This window comes from Schistocerca gregaria, chromosome 2 (assembly GCF_023897955.1).
Source record: "Schistocerca gregaria isolate iqSchGreg1 chromosome 2, iqSchGreg1.2, whole genome shotgun sequence".
Classification (NCBI taxonomy): domain Eukaryota; kingdom Metazoa; phylum Arthropoda; class Insecta; order Orthoptera; family Acrididae; genus Schistocerca; species Schistocerca gregaria.
In genome coordinates, this window is record NC_064921.1 from 807,246,951 (window position 1) to 807,267,046 (window position 20,096).

General features: G+C 39.4%; 1 protein-coding gene across 4 annotated transcripts in view; it reads right to left on the reverse strand.

Moving 5' to 3' along the window:
• Positions 1-20,096, reverse strand: part of LOC126335100 (uncharacterized) — a 157,556-nt gene that overhangs the window by 61,801 nt on the left and 75,659 nt on the right. For all 4 annotated transcript variants that reach the window (XM_049998035.1, XM_049998037.1, XM_049998036.1 and 1 more), the window contains one exon: positions 8,091-8,254. In XM_049998035.1, coding sequence (XP_049853992.1) covers positions 8,091-8,254 — 164 coding nt within the window. The remainder of the gene's footprint in view (positions 1-8,090; positions 8,255-20,096) is intronic.

A 20,096-nucleotide genomic window follows, 5' to 3' on the forward strand; every position in this document is an offset into this window, starting at 1 on the left:
GTTCTACTCAGAACTGACCCTATTTTTCAATATGTCTTCTGCACAGTTTTTATATCTATTTATTGGTTAATTAATTCAATATTCACTTGGCTATTTATGTCAATTGAAAGTGATTGTACCTTCATAAATTCTATAGCAGCCATTAAACAAAGTTTGAACAGATAATTCTTATGAAGAAGGCTTTGGCCAAAAGCTATAATATGTGAGCCTTTTCCATGTTCCTGACTGCATCTCAACATCATGTCTTTATGGTGAGTAGCAATATATCCTTTTCGTAATATTGTAGACAAGCAACTAGGTAACATTTATTATGTAAAAATTATGGTGCGAGCTTTTTCAAATCTAAAAATATATGTAAAAACAAAACTGTGTATTACTCCGCAAGAAATAAACTGGAGATTCCTTAGAAAGGTGTAACAAATCAGGAAATTAAATACACTTCAGCAAGAAAAAGTCATTTCAACAAATATAACGAATATTTATGGTATATGATGGTAAGATCTGTTTGTGCAAAGATCCTGCTCTTCAGAATACCAGGAAGCTGTGGGTAATGATCCCATTTTATTTTCCAGATGACCTTGGTGCACTAGTCAGGTCAGTAACTAGGCAATCTGACATTCTGAATGAAGACACACTATACCACGGAGATATTTCAGGACATTTGTCCTACCATTGTTCATTATAAAACAAGTGATAAGAAGTATTTTTAAAACAAATATCATTTATTATTACATACACAGCCATTATTCTCTGACTGTGTGTGCATTCACAGTCCTCTTCTGATGTCACCTACTAGTTTCCAGCACACTACTGTGGCCTCTCTGCTAACTTATTCAATTCAACTCAATGTTCATTTCCATCTTCTCACACTTTTATTCAGAACAGTCCTCCATACAGTTATAAACAGCAGTTACAATTGTGTGTTGTAACTGTGGTCTTCAGCCCAAAGACTGGATTGATGCAGCTCTCCATGCTAGTATAGCATGTGCAAGCCTTTTCATCTCGGCCTAACTGCTGCTATCTGTGTTCATTTGAATCTGCTTAGTGTATTTGAGCCTTGGTCTCCTGTAATTTTTACCCCATTGCACTTTCTCCCATTACCAAATTTAGATTCCCTCGATACGTCATGTTGTGTCCCATCAGCCAGTGCACTCTTTTAGTCAAGTTGTCCCATAATGTATTTTTCCTGTTATATTCACTACCTCTTGATTTGTTATTTGATCTACCCAACTAATCTCAGCATTCCAGCATTCTTCTACAGCACAACATTTCAAAAGCTTCTATTGTCTTCTTGTCTGAACTGCACGCCCCCCCCCCCCCCCCCCCTCACTCCCACATTCCACTTCCATACAACACTATGCTCCAGACAAATATCTTCATAAAAGACTTATATTAGATGTTCACAAATTTAGTTTTTCCATAAATGCTTTTCCTTCTATTTTAATTTCTTTCTTTGTTCTTCCTTCAGTCTGCATTCTATGTCTTCCTTACAAATTTATTTTTTCCTTAAATGCTTTTCTTGCTATTCTTTTTCTTTCTTTTTTTTCTTCAGTCTGCATTTGATATCTTCCCTTCTTTGGCCATCATCACCTACTACTTTTATGGTCTTACTTTTTTTATTTAATTGCCTTAATATTATCTAAGTAAATTTGGCTAAAAGGATAGTCAAATGAAAATCGAACACCCACCACAGCAGAACCATGGAATGGTTCCATTCAAAAGTAACCAACAGACATATTCAGACATTTATCCCACTTGGAGATGAAATGATCAATTCCTGTTCCATAGCCGCAGTCAGCCACTGATGGATCTGCACAGGCACCCTCTCTTGCACTTCCTCATCTGACTGAAGTCAACATCCATGCACATCTTTCTTCAGATCACCAAAGATGCTAAAATCACATGGTGAACGATTGAGATGGAGGATGTTGCAGTGTTTCCCAAGCAAACTGATAAAGCTTAGCCTTTGTCAGATTGGCAATTTGGGGTGGGCATTATCATGCAACAGTTTCTGTAAAGTATTTTCATAGTGCTGCACATTGATTGCGGATCCACATTCAAGGAACTCAGTGAACAGAAGGCCCCTGCAGTCAAAGGAGGTCATCATTACCTTCCTGGAACTTGTGTGAACAGCTTTTTTCGTTGGTGGGTAAGATGAGGGATATCTCCACTGCTGGCTTTGTCGTTCACACTCAGCTATCAGAATACTGATGGATGGAATCATCCTGTTCCACGATAATGCCCACCTTCAAAACACTGCCAATCGAACAAAGGCTACACTTCTGCGATTTCAGTGGAAACACTGCAACATCCTCCATATACCCCCAGTCCTTCACTGTGTGATTGTCATATCTTTGGTGACCTGAAGAAAGACATGCATAGATGACGGTTTCAGTCAGATGCAGAAGTACAAGACTGCGGGTGTGGGTCTGTCAGCAGCTGATCACATTCTACTAAATAGGAACTGATTGTTTCATCTTCCAGTGGCACAAATGTCTAAATGTGCATGGTGGTTGACTTCTGAATAGAACCATTACATGGTCCCATTGTGGCGGGTGGCGGTTTTCATTTCACTGTCCCTCATATATTATTCCATTACCTTGTTTTACATTTACTGATGTTTATCCTATAATACATCTTCAAGACACCATCCATTCCTTTCATCCACTCTTCCAAGTCCTTAGCCATCTCTGACAGAATTACAATTTCATCAGCAAATTCCGAAGTTTTATTTCCTGTCCCTGAACTTTTAATTAACTTTCTAAATTTCTCCTTGGTTTCCATCACTGCTTGCTCAATGCACCAATTTAAACCTCAGCAACAAGCCCACAATTCTGTCTCACTCCCTTATATAGTATGGCTTCCATTCCACATCCTTTGAATCTTATAACGCAGGCTGATTTCTGCATAAGTTGTGAATATATTTCGCTCCCTGTATTTTATTCCTGCTACCTTCAAAATTTTAGAGCATAGTCCTGTACACTTTGTCAAGGGTTTGCCTTTCTTTAACTTATTTTCTAAGATAAATCATAAGCTGTTCCTACATTTCTTTGGAACCCCAACTGATCTTCCTCAGGATCGGCCTCTACTAGTTTTTCCACTTTTCTGTACATAATTTGTGTCCATACTCTTCAACCAAGACTTATTAAACTGAAGGTTTGGTAGTATTCACATCTGTCAGTACCTGCCTTTTTTAGAATTGGCATTATTACGTTTTTCCTGATATCTGAGGATATTTAGGCTGCTATCTCATACATACTGCATGCCAAATGGAATAATTTTGTCATGGCTGGCCTTCTCAAGGATCTCAATAATTCTGAGGGAATCTCATCTACTCCAGGGGTCTTGTTTCCACTTATGCTTTTCAGTGCTTTACTGAATTCTTCCTACAGTATTGTCTTTCCCGTCTTATTGTCAACTACTACTTCTTCACTTTCCGTAATATTGTCCTCAAGTTTGTTCCCTTTATACAGATCCTCTGCGTATTCTTTCAACCTTTGAGATTTTCCTTCTTTGCTTAGTTCTGGCTTGTCATCTGACCTCTTGTTATTCGTAGAGTTGCATCTCTTCCCTATGAAGGCCTATTTAATTTTCCTGTACACAATATCTATCTTTTCCCTAGTTATGCAGGCTTCTACAGCCTTACATTTGCCCTCTAGTCATTCTTGCTTAGCCATTTTCCACTTTCTTTCAATCTCATTTTTTTTACATTTGTATTGCCTTTTGCCTGCATCATTTATTGCATTTTTATATTATCTACATTTGTTGATTAAATTCAATATCTAGTGGGTTATTCAAGGATTTGTACTAAGTCATGCTTTTTTACCTGTGTGAACCTCTGCTGCCTTCTGTATTTCATCTCTCAAAGCTATCCATTGTTTATCTATTGTATTCCTTTCCCCTGTTTCAGTTCGATATTTCTCAATGCTCCCTGAATCTCTCAACAATCTCTACTTTCTTTAATTTATCCAGGTCCATTCTATTTAGTTTCCTACCTTTTTCAAATTTCTTCAGTTTCATAACCAATACTTTGTGGTAAGTGTCGAACATCTGCCTCTGGAAAGTGTTACAGTTTAAAATCAGGTACCAAATTCTGTCATTCCATTATCTAATCAACTTGAATACCTTCCCTTGTCTCCTGGTCTCTTCCATGCATACGACCTTCTTTCACTATTCTTAAACCAAGTGTAAGTGATGATTAAATTATGCTCAGTGCAAAATTCTACAAGTCTTCTTCCTGTTCATTCCCTTCCCCCCAGTCCATGTTCTCCTACTATTTTTCCTACTCTCCCTTTTCCTGACAAAAAATTTCAGTCACTTATGAAACTTAAATTTTCATCTTCTTTAAGTCTCTGAATAATTTCCTCTCACTGTTTCAGTCTCTTTATCATCTTCGGAGCTATTTGGCTTGAAAACCTGTATTACTAGGGTGGCTGCTGCCATCTATCTTGGATATAACAACACATTCACTATGCTGTTCATAGTAGTTTACCCGATTTCTTATTTTTTTAGTCTTGTTCTTCCTGCCACTGGTCGTCACTAATTCCCACTCTATCTATAATGTAATTGAGTAGATAAAAAAAAAAAAAATCTACAGACCCAGTGGCAGCAGGAGAACACACATATAAATATACTGAAATTTGCAAGCTTTCGGAACCAATGGCTCCTTTTTCTGGCAGAAGGATTGAAGGGAAAGGGGTGAAGAAAAAGGACTGTGAGGTGTAGGAAATGGGGGCAGTTCCAAAAAGCTGCCCTTTTTGTCTATCCAATTACATTATATTTTCAAAAATTGATTATTTTCATTGATAATGCCAATCTATGTGACTGCAGTAAAAATACATACAGTTTTCACAGTTTGCTCCTTTAAATTGTACTTTTCTTAATGTCTCTTTTAGTAGGATTTTGTAACACCTTTACCTTATTTTGTAGTTCTCACTGCTCTCCGTGTTCTTGTAATTGAAAATTTATAGCAACTTATACCACCTTCTTTTTCTGCACCTTTACTCTGTTCTCTCTTCTATGCCTGACATTTTGTGCGGACGTATGAGGTGTGTTCAATAAGTAACATACCACTTTTTTTTTTCCTCAGCCAATTTTGGTTCAAAAAAATGCAATATTTGTTGTGGGACATCATGAATATTCCTGCTTCAGCCCCTATAGGTGGCAGCACTATACAGCGCATTCCAAGCAGAGAGCTGTCATTGAGTTTCTTTTGGCAGACAACCAGAGCATCACAAATATTCAAAGGGATTTGCAGAATGTCTATGGAGACTTGGCAGTGAACAAAAGCACAGTGAATTGTTGGGCAAGGCATCTGCCATTACTGCAACAAGGTAGCGCAATCTTGTCCAACCTCCTGAGACCCCTGCAATGTTGGCACATGCGGATACTCTCATTGGATGTGACTGACGAATCACAATCAAATATCTCGCTGCACAACTGGTGTGTCTGCTGGTAATGCTGACACACTCGTTTCTATGCTGACACACTAGGTTTCTCACCGCCTAACGGAAGACCATAAAGAGCAACGAAGGACCATCTGTGCAGAACTGTTTGTGCGTTAAAAAGGTGAACATGACAATTTTTGTCAAACATCATCATAGACAATGAAATGTCGGTTCATCGCTTTGAATTGGAAACAAAACAGCAATTCATGGAGTGGAGCCACATCTCCTCTTCTCTGAAGAAAAAGTTCAAAGCCACACCCTCAGCTGTTAAAGTCATGACGACAGTCTTCTGGGATTCTGAAAGGGTTATACTGCTTGATGTCCTCCCTCATGGTGCAAAAATCAACTCTGAAGTGTTTAGGGATACCCTCAGGAACAAATGTAAATGAACTTCTCCTTCTCCACAAGAACGCTAGGCTTCACACAAGTCTGCACACTAGCAGATGCTCACAAAACTCACTGAACTCTTCTTCCTCATCTGTCTTACAGCATGGATCTTCCGCCTTCCAACTTCCACATGTTTGGCCAAATGAAGGTTGCACTCCATGGGAAGCAGTACGTGGATGATGGGGAGGTTATTGATGCAGCAAGATGTTGGCTCTCATGTTGACAAGTGGAATGGTACCATGTGGGCATATAGGTTCTCCCAGTAAATGTAAAGCCGTCGCATTGCATAGTGATTATGTTGAAAAATAGGGTTTTGTAGCCGAAAAAGTGAGGAATAATAAGGTGTACTGGAATCCTGAACAAAAGCAACTTGCTTTCAGACAAAATGTGTTCCTTTACTTATTGAACACTTCTTGAGGTAGGAAACACAAAACATAAAGGCCATATTTTACAGCAATATTTGGCCGGAGTAACTTACCATCAACATGGCTACAAAGTGACTGCATACACAAAAATTTTGCTATATGTCTACGCAATATTGCTGATGTTGCATGCTGTTGCTGATTTATTGCCACTGTTGTCCACCAAGGGTGGAGAATATTTCATTTTGCATGGTATATCTTTGTCCTTGCTGTACATACTTCTCTCATCTTTGTTTTCTACTTCTCTCCCAGATAGCACTGCAATCATGTCTGAGTGAAAACAACATCGTTTCACTTTTGTTCACTAGTTTTCAGGTGTACATATAGCCACCTATCTTGTTAACTGCACACTGTGAGCAAGTTTAATGTGTAAGCAATGGAGAAGTGGACAAATGAGAAATCTACGAATTTCAAAAATGTCATTCATCTACAATCAGAACTATGGGACATCAAAAGCATTGTATACAAAGACAGCAATCTGAAAAATGACACTTGGCACACCGTTCCCGATGAACTTGGGATTTCACTTGATGAAGCAGACAAAAAATTCCGAAGTCTTCAAGCCTATGGCAAATGTGACGTCGAAAAGATGCATAGGAAAAGTGGAACTGCAACTGACACTTCATCCACATGCCACAAGTTTCATATTATCTGAAAATGTGTCTGAACCAGGAATTTAAGTGTAAACAGTGGTGTGTACTGGTGAAGAAAAATAAAATTCATCAACTTATTTCAAACTTACCTGAACAAAACTCTTGTTCTGCCAAAACAATGCAAATTTTTGGAATCTAGAGGATTACTGACGAATAGTGCACTTTAAAGAGGAACATTACACTTCTATACGAATTAGATAAAGAGGAATATTTGATACTAGTCATTGGCTTTGACCAGAGACAAGGGAAACAAGTTACAAGTGTCACATTTGTTGGCTTCGCCAACGAACAACCAAACTGTGAAAACACTCACCAAAACATGACGTCACAGCAGCCATTAACATTAAGTCACTGATGAAAGCCAATGACTAGTACTGAACATTCCTCTTGACCATATGAATAACCAAAATCTAAAACCAAAAGGGCGATTGTCCATCAGTTTGTAACTGATATAAACTCTCTCATAATTGTGTCAGTTTTAACAATTCTTGGACGAGTTGTTTGAGACATTCAAAACCATATCAACATTCTGGCAAAATTCTGGAAAAGCACCAATTCATGAGTTAAATTTTATGAAGCATTCAGCTTAATTAAAAAAACAATGCATCCACAAAGACCAATTTCTGTTGTCGTTTATTACTTTAATCGCTGTGTGATGTAAATGCAGAAGAGACACAGTCACTTTCACTAGCTCACATTTGTCCATTTTGTGTATATAGTAGTGTAGCCCCACTTTGGCCCGGAAATGTATTGTCACAAACATTGCTATGCAACAGTGGCTGCTAATGTTGTTGTACATGTGGCAGCAGTTCATGTGATCACAATGTTGCCGGAAACCATTGTCAGGATATGTGCAATTTTTATAGTGCATAAAAACATAGCTTAACATTTATTTGTTGTTTGCTACTACTGCACACTTGCTAAAATTCAAGGTTATAAAAATCTGTTAAAACATATTATTACACACACAATTTCAAGCAATTAGATTCCTATACATTCATTTTACATATTATGATGTAACTGAGTGTGTGTATTTGGTACACATGTGTTTCTGCCAATCCTATTTTACATAAACAATATTTTTTAAAAATAATAATTTTTTAAAACTAAAATAAAACACTGCTGATAAGTGTTACTCAACATTAATTACTAGATACTTTTCACTTCACTAATTATATTACCTTGAGTTCCAGCACCTGGTTCTGCCGATGATGGAAAGCATTTATCTGCTGTTTTATATCTAGCAAAAAGTTTTTCAAATTTTCCTGTTTGAGAGGAGACCATCGTTGTACCACTGTTCTCATCTGTACCGAATGTGGTAGATAATACTTCTCAACAGAATGACCTCAAAACAAAAAACAATGTAATTTAGTAAATATTTTCATCTTTCAAAAATCAACATAAAACTCAGGAAAGACTAGTACAGAAACAAGATGTTAAACTGCGTGACAGTAAATGTAATGTCTACTTATTGGCATAATGCTTCACAGCAGCTCCATGATGATTAATTCAGTGCAAAATACACTATTTAAAACAAGAGGTCCCTTCTCAGAAAACAGTGGTGAAAGAAGAGAACATGGCAAATGCTTTTTAATGGATTATGTGTGGATGCCTTCCTGAATCTCTGGTCAAGAGAGAAATCAGACAGAAATAGCTGAAGTTAACAACAAATAGATAAAATGACAAGCTATGGATATCAATGAAGTTACAGTGCTGATCAATTACTGGGCACAATCATGGCCATAAAATATCAACAACCAAACTGAGAGTCATTGGAAGAATCCTAACGAAATGAGATTCACCGAATAAGGAGACTTTTTGTCAGTTTGAGACAATAAGAATGTAGACTTGTGCAGAAAGCCCAAAGAAGGGAAGTATGTTTAACCATGAGTCGATTCAGTAAGCGTGAGTGTGCCTTGCTGGTGTTCATCAAATTCCAGGGAAGATGGCACACTAGAAACATTATACACCACGGAGAAGTTTACTGTTAGAATTTAAAAAATGCATATTTCAATAAAAGTCATGTAATATCTTATCTTCTCTCTCACACATCTTACAAAATAACCATTTCAGTAAAATCTAAACTGTTAATTCATACAGGGACTTACCAACAGTCATTTCTTTCATGCACAATTTGTGAATGGAACAGGAAGGAAAAAATAAATGTAGTTCATGAAGCGTTCATTAATTTATTCAATCATTCAAACTTCATGTTCCATAAATCCTATCACGAAGGATAGCCTCCAGGAATGTGGAACGAGTCAAGCTATACACTAACATGCAAAGGCATCACTGCACACTACTAACAACAAATTGTGACTAATACTAATCCAATCAAACTGATAATGATGGGAAACACCAATATGTAACTTCATACTTGTACGTGAATGCTAGGAGAAAAGCAGCTAGTTTAGGGGAATCAGAGGCTCAGACGGTTTTGCGACCGTATTGGCTGCAGATTCCTTGACTTGCGCCATAGGGTGGTGGGGTTTTGGGTTCTGCTGAATAGGTCAGGAGTTCACTACACTCAGCTGGCGGCTACACGGGTAGCGGAGGCTGTGTGGCGTGGACTGGGCGGTTTTTTAGGTTAGAAGGCCTCGGGAAAGTGCGGGATGGGCTGCAATGTCAAAGGGTGCTTGGCAATTACAGGACGTGCTTGGATCAAGGAACAGTCGGAATTATAGTTGTAAATTGTTGTAGTTGCGCTGGAAAAGTCCCTGAGCTTCAAGCGCTAATAGAAAGCACAGAAGCTGATATCGTTATAGGTACAGAAAGCTGGCTAAAGCCTGAAATAAGTTCTGCAGAAATTTTTACGAAGTCTCAGATGGTGTTCAGGAAAGATAGATTAGGCAGAATTGGTGGTGGAGTGTTTGTGTCTGTCAGTAGTGGTTTATCTTGTGGTGAAGTCGAAGTAGATACTCCGTGCGAATTGGTATGGGTGGAGGTTATACTTAACAGCCGAATTAAGTTAATAATTGGCTCCTTCTACCGACCCCCAGACTCCGATGATACAGTTGCGGAACAGTTCAGAGAAAGTTTGAGTCTCGTAACAAATAAATACCCCACTCATACGGTTATAGTTGGTGGGGACTTCAACCTGCCCTCGGTATGTTGGCAAAAATACTTGTTCAAAACTGGTGGTAGGCAGAAAACGTCTTCCGAGATTGTCCTAAATGCATTCTCCGAAAATTATTTCGAGCAGTTAGTCCACGAACCCACGCGAATTGTAAATGGTTGCGAAAACACACTTGACCTCTTGGCCACAAACAATCCAGAGCTGATAGAGAGCATCATGACTGATACAGGGATTAGTGATCACAAGGTCATTGTAGCTAGGCTCAATACCATTTCTTCCAAATCCATCAGAAACAAACGCAAAATAATTTTATTTAAAAAAGCAGATAAAGTGCCACTAGAAGCCTTCCTAAAAGACAATTTCCATTCCTTCCGAACTGACTATGCGAATGTAGACGAGATGTGGCTCAAATTCAAAGATATAGTAGCAACAGCAATTGAGATATTCATACCTCATAAATTGGTAAGAGATGGAACGGATGGTACACAAAAAAGGTCCGAACGCTGTTGATATGTCTAGATACGACTGTGACAGGCGATACGTACGTAAGCATTCTGTCTTATCACCTGCATCCATTCATGTCCATTGTGCATTCCGATGGACTTGGGCAATTCCAGCAGAACCATTCGACACCCTACATGTCCAGAACTGCTACAGAATGGCTCCAGAAACACTCTTCTCAGTTTAGACAGTTCCGCTGGCCACCAAACTCCCCAAACATAAATCTTATTGAGCATATCTGGGATGCCTTGCAACGATCTGTTCAGAAGAGATCTCCACCCCTTCGTACTCTTACGGATTTATGGACAGCCCTGCAGGACTCATGGTATCAATTCCCTCCAGCACTATTTCAGTCATTAGTCGCGTCCGTCCCTCGTCGTACTGCGGCACTTCTGCGTGCTCGTGTGGGCCTTACAAGATATTAGGCAGATGTACCAGTTTCTTTGGATTTTCAGTGTATGAAAATACACTCATTTTTTCACGTTTGGACTGCGATCATTATTTACTCAGACAGCTCCGCTCCTGCCGTTCTGAAGACTACAAACGCGGTCCAGAACTGCCACAATGGGAAACTGATTCGTCAGAATCGAAGGCAGCTTCCGACGTATTCCAAGGTTCAAAATGGCTGTGAGCACTATGGGACTTAACATCTGAGGTCATCAGTCCCATAGAACTTAGAACTAATTAAACCTAACTAACCTTTCCGAAAATTATTTCGAGCAGTTAGTCCACGAACCCACGCGAATTGTAAATGGTTGCGAAAACACACTTGACCTCTTGGCCACAAACAATCCAGAGCTGATAGAGAGCATCATGACTGATACAGGGATTAGTGATCACAAGGTCATTGTAGCTAGGCTCAATACCATTTCTTCCAAACCCATCAGAAACAAACGCAAAATAATTTTATTTAAAAAAGCGGATAAAGTGCCACTAGAAGCCTTCCTAAAAGACAATTTCCATTCCTTCCGAACTGACTATGCGAATGTAGACGAGATGTGGCTCAAATTCAAAGATATAGTAGCAACAGCAATTGAGATATTCATACCTCATAAATTGGTAAGAGATGGAACGGATCCCCCGTGGTACACAAAAAAGGTCCGAACGCTGTTGCAGAGGCAACGGAAAAAGCATGCGAAGTTCAGAAGAACGCGAAATCCCGAAGTTGGGCTAAAATTTACAGACGTGCAAAATTTGGCACGTACTTCGATGCGAGATGCCTTTAATAGGTTCCACAACGAAACATTTGTCTCGAAATTTGGTAGAAAATCCGAAGAAATTCTGGTCGTATGTAAAGTACACAAGCGGCAAGACGCAGTCAATACCTTCGCTGCACAGTGCCGATGGTACTGTTATTGACGACTGTGCGGCTAAAGCGGAGTTATTGAACGCAGTTTTCCGAAATTCCTTCACCAGGGAAGACGAATGGAATATTCCAGAATTTGAAACACTAACATCTGCTAGCATGAGTTTCTTAGAAGTAGATACCTTAGGGGTTGCGAAGCAACTCAAATCGCTTGATACGGGCAAGTCTTCAGGTCCAGATTGTATACCGATTAGGTTCCTTTCAGATTACGCTGATACTATAGCTCCCTACTTAGCACTCATATACAACCGCTCGCTCACCGATAGATCTGTACCTACAGATTGGAAAATTGCGCAGGTCGCACCAGTCTTCAAGAAGGGTAGTAGGAGTAATCCATTTAACTACAGACCTATATCATTGACGTCGGTTTGCAGTAGGGTTTTGGAGCATATACTGTATTCAAACATTATGAATCACCTCGAATGGAATGATCTATTGACACGTAATCAGCATGGCTTCAGAAAACATCGCTCTTGTGCAACGCAGCTAGCTCTTTATTCGCATGAAGTAATGGCCGCTATCGACAGGGGATCTCAAGTTGATTCCATATTTCTAGATTTCCGGAAAGCTTTTGACACCGTTCCTCACAAGCGACTTCTAATCAAGCTGCGGAGCTATGGGGTATCGTCTCAGTTGTGCGACTGGATTCGTGATTTCCTATCAGGAAGGTTGCAGTTCGTAGTAATAGACGGCAAATCGTCGAGTAAAACTGAAGTGATATCAGGTGTTCCCCAGGGAAGCGTCCTGGGACCTCTACTGTTCCTGATCTATATAAATGACCTGGGTGACAATCTGAGCAGTTCTCTTAGACTGTTCGCAGATGATGCTGTAATTTACCGTCTAGTAAGGTCATCCGAAGACCAGTATCAGCTGCAAAGCGATTTAGAAAAGATTGCTGTATGGTGTGTCAGGTGGCAGTTGACGCTAAATAACGAAAAGTGTGAGATGATCCACATGAGTTCCAAAAGAAATCCGTTGGAATTCGATTACTCGATAAATAGTATAATTCTCAAGGCTGTCAATTCAACTAAGTTCCTGGGTGTTAAAATTACGAACAACTTCAGTTGGAAGGACCACATAGATAATATTGTCGGGAAGGCGAGCCAAAGGTTGCGTTTCATTGGCAGGACACTTAGAAGATGCAACAAGTCCACTAAAGAGACAGCTAACACTACACTCGTTCGTCCTCTGTTAGAATATTGCTGCGCGGTGTGGGATCCTTACCAGGTGGGATTGACGGAGGACATCGAAAGGGTGCAAAAAAGGGCAGCTCGTTTTGTATTATCGCGTTATAGGGGAGAGAGTGTGGCAGATATGATACACGAGTTGGGATGGAAAACATTACAGCATAGACGTTTTTTGTCGCGTCGAGACCTTTTTACGAAATTTCAGTCACCAACTTTCTCTTCCGAATGCGAAAATATTTTGTTGAGCCCAACCTACATAGGTAGGAATGATCATCAAAATAAAATAAAAGAAATCAGAGCTCGAACAGAAAGGTTTAGGTGTTCGTTTTTCCCGCTCGCTGTTCGGGAGTGGAATAGTAGAGAGATAGTATGATTGTGGTTCGATGAACCCTCTGCCAAGCACTTAAATGTGAATTGCAGAGTAGTCATGTAGATGTAGATGTAGATGTAGAAATGGAAAGCCAACTTTCCTCATCCTTAATATTATTATCTAACCCTTGAAGCAAAGTATTTATGTAACTTTACACAGAATGTCATAAGCTGTCTGCACACTGAGGTAACAAATGTGATGGGATAGTGATATGCACATATACAGATGATGGTAGTATCACGTACAAGAGGTACTGGTGCACTGGTGGATCTGTCATTTGTACTCAAGTGATATATATCAAAAGGTTTCCGTCATGATTGACTGCACAATGGGAATTAACAGACTTTGAATGTGGAATGGTAGTTAGAGCAAGATGCATGGGGCATTCCATTTCAGAAATCATTAGGGAAGTCTATATTCCAAGATCCACAGTGTCAAGAGTGTGCTGTGAATACCAAATTTCAGGCATTCCCTCTTACCATGGACAGTGCAGTGGCTGATGGCCTTCCTTTAACAACTGACAGTCTCAGCATTTGTGTAGAGTTGTCAGAGCTAACAACAGGCAACAATGCGTGAAATAACTGCAGAAATCAATGAGGGACATACAAAAAATGTATCTGATAGGATACTGCAGTGAAATTTGGTGTTAATGGGCTATGGTAAAAGATGACCGATGCAAGTGCCTTTGCTAACAGTACAAAATTGGCTGCAGCGCCTCTCTTGGGCCCATGCCACATCAGTTGGACACTAGACGACCAGAAAACCGTGGTCTGGTAAGAAGAGTACCACTTTCAGTTGGTAACAGCTGATGGTAGAGTTCAAGTGTGGCAGATACCCCATGAAGCCATGGACCTAAGTTGCCAACAAGGCACTGTACAAGCTAGAGGTGGCTTCATAATGGTGTGGGCTTTGTTCACATGGATTGGACTGGGTACTCTTGTCAAACTGAACTGATCATTTGCTGGAAATGGTTATGTTTGGCTACTTGGAGGTCATGTGCAGCCATTCATGAAATAAATGTTTCTAAATATGTCACCGCATTACAATTGTTCACAATTGGTTTGAAGATGATTATGGACAATTTGAGTGAATGATTTGGCCACCCAGATCGAACAACAGCATGCACAGAGGCATTCAATCAATCATTCTCCCCGCACTCCATATGTGCATGGAATGTGAAGAAACACTAAAAACTGGTATAATAGGATGTACCCTCTGCCATGCACCTCACGGTGATTTGGATAGCACAGATGTAGATGTAGATTTAGATTCATGGGACATAATCAAGAGGTCCGTTCATGCACACAATCCTGCACCGGAAACACTTTCGTAATTATGGACAGCTATAGAGGCAGCATGGTTCAATATTTCTGCAGGGGACTTCCAACGACTTGTTGAGTCCACACCATGTCAAGGTTCTGCACTGTGCTGGCCAAAGGAAAGTCCAACTTGATATCAGGAGGTATGCCATGACTTTTGTTACCTTAGATTATAATGGCCACACTGAGACATGTTTACTACAAACATAAGTGGTATTTACATCCCAACCTATTTATGTCCCAGAGTTCAAATACTCTGATAACATGCAGCAGTTACTAATAAGGTTTTCTTGTACTTTAGTTCTTATTATCCAAGAATTTTCAGTTCCCTGTTTGATGCGTATCAGCAGCCTGTTAAAGCATATAAAAATCCATTCTCAACCTTATATAGGCATGCATAACCTATACAGAAGTTAAGGAATGCGAAGCCCAGGTTGGAATATCAGCAATTATGAAAAGGATACACAGCCACTCACTGTAAAACTGACATGATGAGTTGCAGACATGCACAATGAAACGACTGTTACATACTAAGCTTTTGGCCAAAGCCTTCTTCAGAAAAGAAAGGAAAATGCACACACATTCACACAAGCAGGCACACCTCACGCACACATGACTGCTACTTCCAGCCACTCTATTCCAGTAAGAGTGGCCAGAGATAGCGGTCATGTGCATGGAGAGGGAGAGGGAGGGGGAGGGGGGGGGGGAGAGAGAGAGAGAGAGAGAGAGAGAGAGAGAGAGAGAGAGAGAGTCCCTCGAAGAAAGCTTTGGCCAAAATCTTTGTGTGTAACAGTCTTTTTGCTATGCTTGTTTCAACCGAACATGTTATCTTTACATCAGGCAGTAAACTATCCTATACAGAAATTTAACAAATTTCCAGTAGATGGAATAATTGCAGGTCAGCAACTTCTGTTAACCAGTACAACGAAAAACGTGCCACAGTTGCAAATTTCACTTGTTTTATTTGCTCAATGATTAGTTTTGAGCCAGGACCCATTTTCAAATCTGTATGCTCTGCAACTGCTCATTTGCACTTCATAATATGTATATATTTTTCACATGGTTGTTTATTTTTGGAAATACCATTTTGAGAATCTGGCACGATGATTTGAAAATGGGTTCCAGCCTGAAACTAGTCATTGGGTAAATAAAAAAAAGTGAAATTTGAAACTGTAGCTGGTTCCGTGTACGTTTACTAGAATTGCTAGAATCAACAACTAGGTGTTTCCTATTTTATTATCTGTCTCATGCTTGGTCAGAATTCTCCTTTTTTTCTTGAAAACAAATGTACATGTTTCCTCCAGGAAATCCAGCAGATGATACAGTAGTTGGACAGTATAAGAATGCACACATTTCACCACAACATAGATGTGCATATCTCCTAGATTCGATAAAGTTCATCCACGTGCTATTTCACATCCACATCTTGACCGATCTGTTTTCCGCTATACCTTTCACCTGCGATTGCGGCATTGGCTTTGTGTACAAATGCTGCAGCAGTCTCCGTTGCGTCTTTTTTGTCCTTCATTCCTTTCATAGAAATGAATATTGTCATTTTTTGTAAAGGCATGCAGGTTTCTCTTTTAAATCTGTCAACAATATTTTTTGATGCAAGGCATTTAGTGAGTTTGAGCCACACAGTTTTACTATGCCAGTAAACTTCTTTTAACATTATGTTTTTTGGGGGAAATAACAACCCAATTTCATAAACTGTAATCATGGACAATAGACCACTACCTCTATATTCTTTAACTTTTCAAAACATTTCCTTTTTACAGGCTACTAAAAATCCTTTTCCTCAAGAAAGGGTAGGCATATTAAGTCGAAATTTATGTCACATACTAAGGTCCACTGTTCCTTCACAATGTCAAACACTGGAGCTTCTAAGTCAATGTCATCAAAAGATATGACTGTTTATGTCATATATCCTGATACTCAAAACATGTTCGTCAATACCTGCAGGGAAATTTGGCGAGAAGCAGGGACTAACAGTATATATAACGGAAAAAAATCTGAAAATTGTGAATTTGTAATTGCAACACAATGTCCAACTGCCTGCCTGCCTGCCTGCCTGCCTGCCTGTCTGTCTGTCAATATAACTTTTTCTCAGTAGAAGGTGAACATATCAAGTTGAAATTTATGTTATATACTACAGTCTACAGTCCCTTGGTGGTGCACACAACTTAAGCTTCTAAGTCAACTTTTTACACTCTCTGAAGTGAAATAATAATAATAATAATAATAACAATAATCTTTATTTATTTATTTATTATTACTTGTCATTAGCCAACATTTGTTGAAATAGACAGTTTTGACATTACATTTGATAGTGAATCTAAAATTGGGAAACTATGTACATTTAGATTACATTACAAGAGGATAAAGAGTTGTTCTCTACATTATAATTCCTTAACATCATAGTTACTCTCTACATACATTCCAATTCCTTAACATCATAGTTACTCTCTACATACATTCCAATTCCATCTAATCTAATCTAATCTCACTCTCTACTACATTCCAATTCCTTTACATCATAGATACACTTATCAGCTAATAATTTGTGCAGCTGCTTCTGGAAGGCATCACCTTGTAGGTCTTTCAGTGATGGTGGTAACTTGTGAGTTCCTGAGCGATTTCCATATGAATAACTTGAACCAAAGCATCCAAAGAAAGAAACACTCGGAAAAAAAAGTGAAGTTTAGCTTTTTATATTTCCAGAAGTAATAGTGGGAAACAGGCCATTCATGTCACATACTTTGATACTCGAAAACTCACTGACCAAAACCTATAGGGTACTTACCGTTGGCCTAGAATCATGAAATTTGGCAAGAAGCAAGGATTAACAACACGTGTAAAGGAAAAAGGTCCAAAAATTGTGAACTTGTAATTATATTACACAATTTTTTTTCTTTTGTCATTTGTTGTCCTAATGTCTGTCTGTCAAGACACCTTTTTCTCGAGGAGGGGTAAATGTATCACGTTAAAATTTAGGCCACATACTAATGTCTGTAAAGAATTCACATTATCATTTTGCAGCCATAACTTATTAAACTGATAGTTCGGTAATTTTACCATCTGTCAACACCTGCTTTCTTTGGGATTGGAATTATTATACTCCTGGAGCTTTGTTTTAACTCAGGTCTTTCAGTGCTCTGTCAAAATCTACACGCAGTATCGTATCTCCCATTTCATCTTCATCTACATCCTCTTCCATTTCCATAATATTGTCCTCAAGTACATCGCCCTTGTATGGGCCCTCTATATACTCCTTCCACCTTCCTGCCTTCCCTTCTTTGTTTAGAACTGAGTTTCCATCTGAGCTCTTGATATTCATACAAGTGGTTCTCTTTTCAACAAAGGTCTCTTTAATTTTCCTGTAGGCAGTATCTATCTTAACCCTAGTGAGATAAGCCTCTACATCCTTACATTTGTCCTCTAGCCATCCCTGCTTAGTCATTTTGCACTTCCTGTCGATCTCATTTTTGAGACGTTTGTATTCCTTTTTGCCTGCTTCATTTACTGCATTTTTTTTAATTTTCTCCTTTCATAAATTAAATTCAATATTTCTTCTGTTACCCAAGGATTTCTACTAGTCCTCGTCTTTTTACCTACTTGATCCTCTGCTGCCTTCACTACTTCAGCCCTCAAAGCTACCCATTCTTCAACTGTATTTCTTTCCCCCATTACTGTAAATTGTTCCCTTATGCTCTCCCTGAAACTCTGTACAACCTCTGGTTTAGTCAGTTTATCCAGGTCCCATCTCCTAAAATCCCACCTTCTGCAGTGTCTTCAGCTTTAATCTACAGTTCATAGCCAATAGATTGTGGTCAGAGTCCACATCTGCCCCTGGAAATGTCTTACAATTTAAAACCTGCTTCCTAATACCATAATGTAATCTATCTGAAACCTGTCAGTATCTCCAGAATTCTTCCATGTATACAACCTTCTTTTATGATTCTAAAACCAAGTGTTAGCTATGATTAGGTTGTCTCTCTGCAAAATTCTACCAGGCGGCTTCCTCTTTCGTTTCTTACCCCCAATCCAAATTCACCTACTATGTTTCCTTCTCTCCCTTTTCCTACGCTTGAATTCCAGTCACCCATGGCTTCACTGTCTGAATAATTTCTTTTATTTCATCATATGTTTCTTCAATTTCTTCGCCATTTGCTGAGCTAGTAGGCATATAAACTTGTACTACTGTGGTAGGCGTGGACTTCGTATCTATCTTGGCCCCAATAATGCGTTCACTATGCTGTTTGTAGTAGCTTACCCGCATTCCTATTTTCTTATTCATTATTAAACCTACTCCTGCATTACCCCTATTTGATTTTGCATTTATAACCCTGTATTCACCTGACCAGAAGTCTTGTTCCTCCTGCTACCGAACTTCACTAATTTCCACTATATCTAACTTTAATCTATCCATTTCCCTTTTTAAATTTTCTAACCTACCTGCCCGATTAAGGGATCTGACATTCCACACTCTGATCCGTAGAATGCCAGTTTTCTTTCTCCTGATAACAACATCCTCTTGAGTAGTTCCCGGCTGGAGATCCAAATGGGGGACTATTTTACCTCCGGGATGTTTTACCCAAGAGGATGCCATCATCATTTAACCATACGGTAAAGCTGCATGCCCTCGGGAAAAATTACGGCCATATTTTCCCCTTGCTTTCAGCTGTTCGCAGTACCAGCACAGCAAGACAGTTTTGGTTAGCGTTACAAGGCCAGATCAGTCAATCATCCAGACTGTTGCCCCTGCAACTACTGAAAAGGCTGCTGCCCCTCTTTAGGGGCCTCTCAACAAATACCCCTCCATTGTGGTTGCACCTACGGTACGGCTATCTGTGTCGCTGAGCCATGCAAGCCTCCCCACCAATGGCAAGGTCCATGGTTCTTTACAGACGAATGGAAAAACTGGTAGAAGCCGACCTCGGGGAAGATCAGTTTGGATTCCGCAGAAATACTGGAACACGTGAGGCAATACTGACACTACGACTTATCCTAGAAGCTAGATTAAGGAAAGGCAAACTTACATACCTAGCATTTGTAGACTTAGAGAAAGCATTTGACAATGTTGATTGGAATACTCTCTTTCAAATTCTAAAGGTGGCAGGGGTAAAATACACAGAGCGAAAGGCTATTTACAATTTATACTGAAACCAGATGGCAGTTATAAGAGTCGAGGGACATGGAAGGGAAGCAGTGGTTGGGAAGGGAGTGAGACAGGGTTGTAACCTCTCCCCGATGTTATTCAATCTGTATATTGAGCAAGCAGTGAAGGAAACAAAAGAAAAATTTGGAGTAGGTTCGCCGATGACATTGTAATTCTGTTAAGAGACAGCAAAGGACTTGGAAGAGCAGT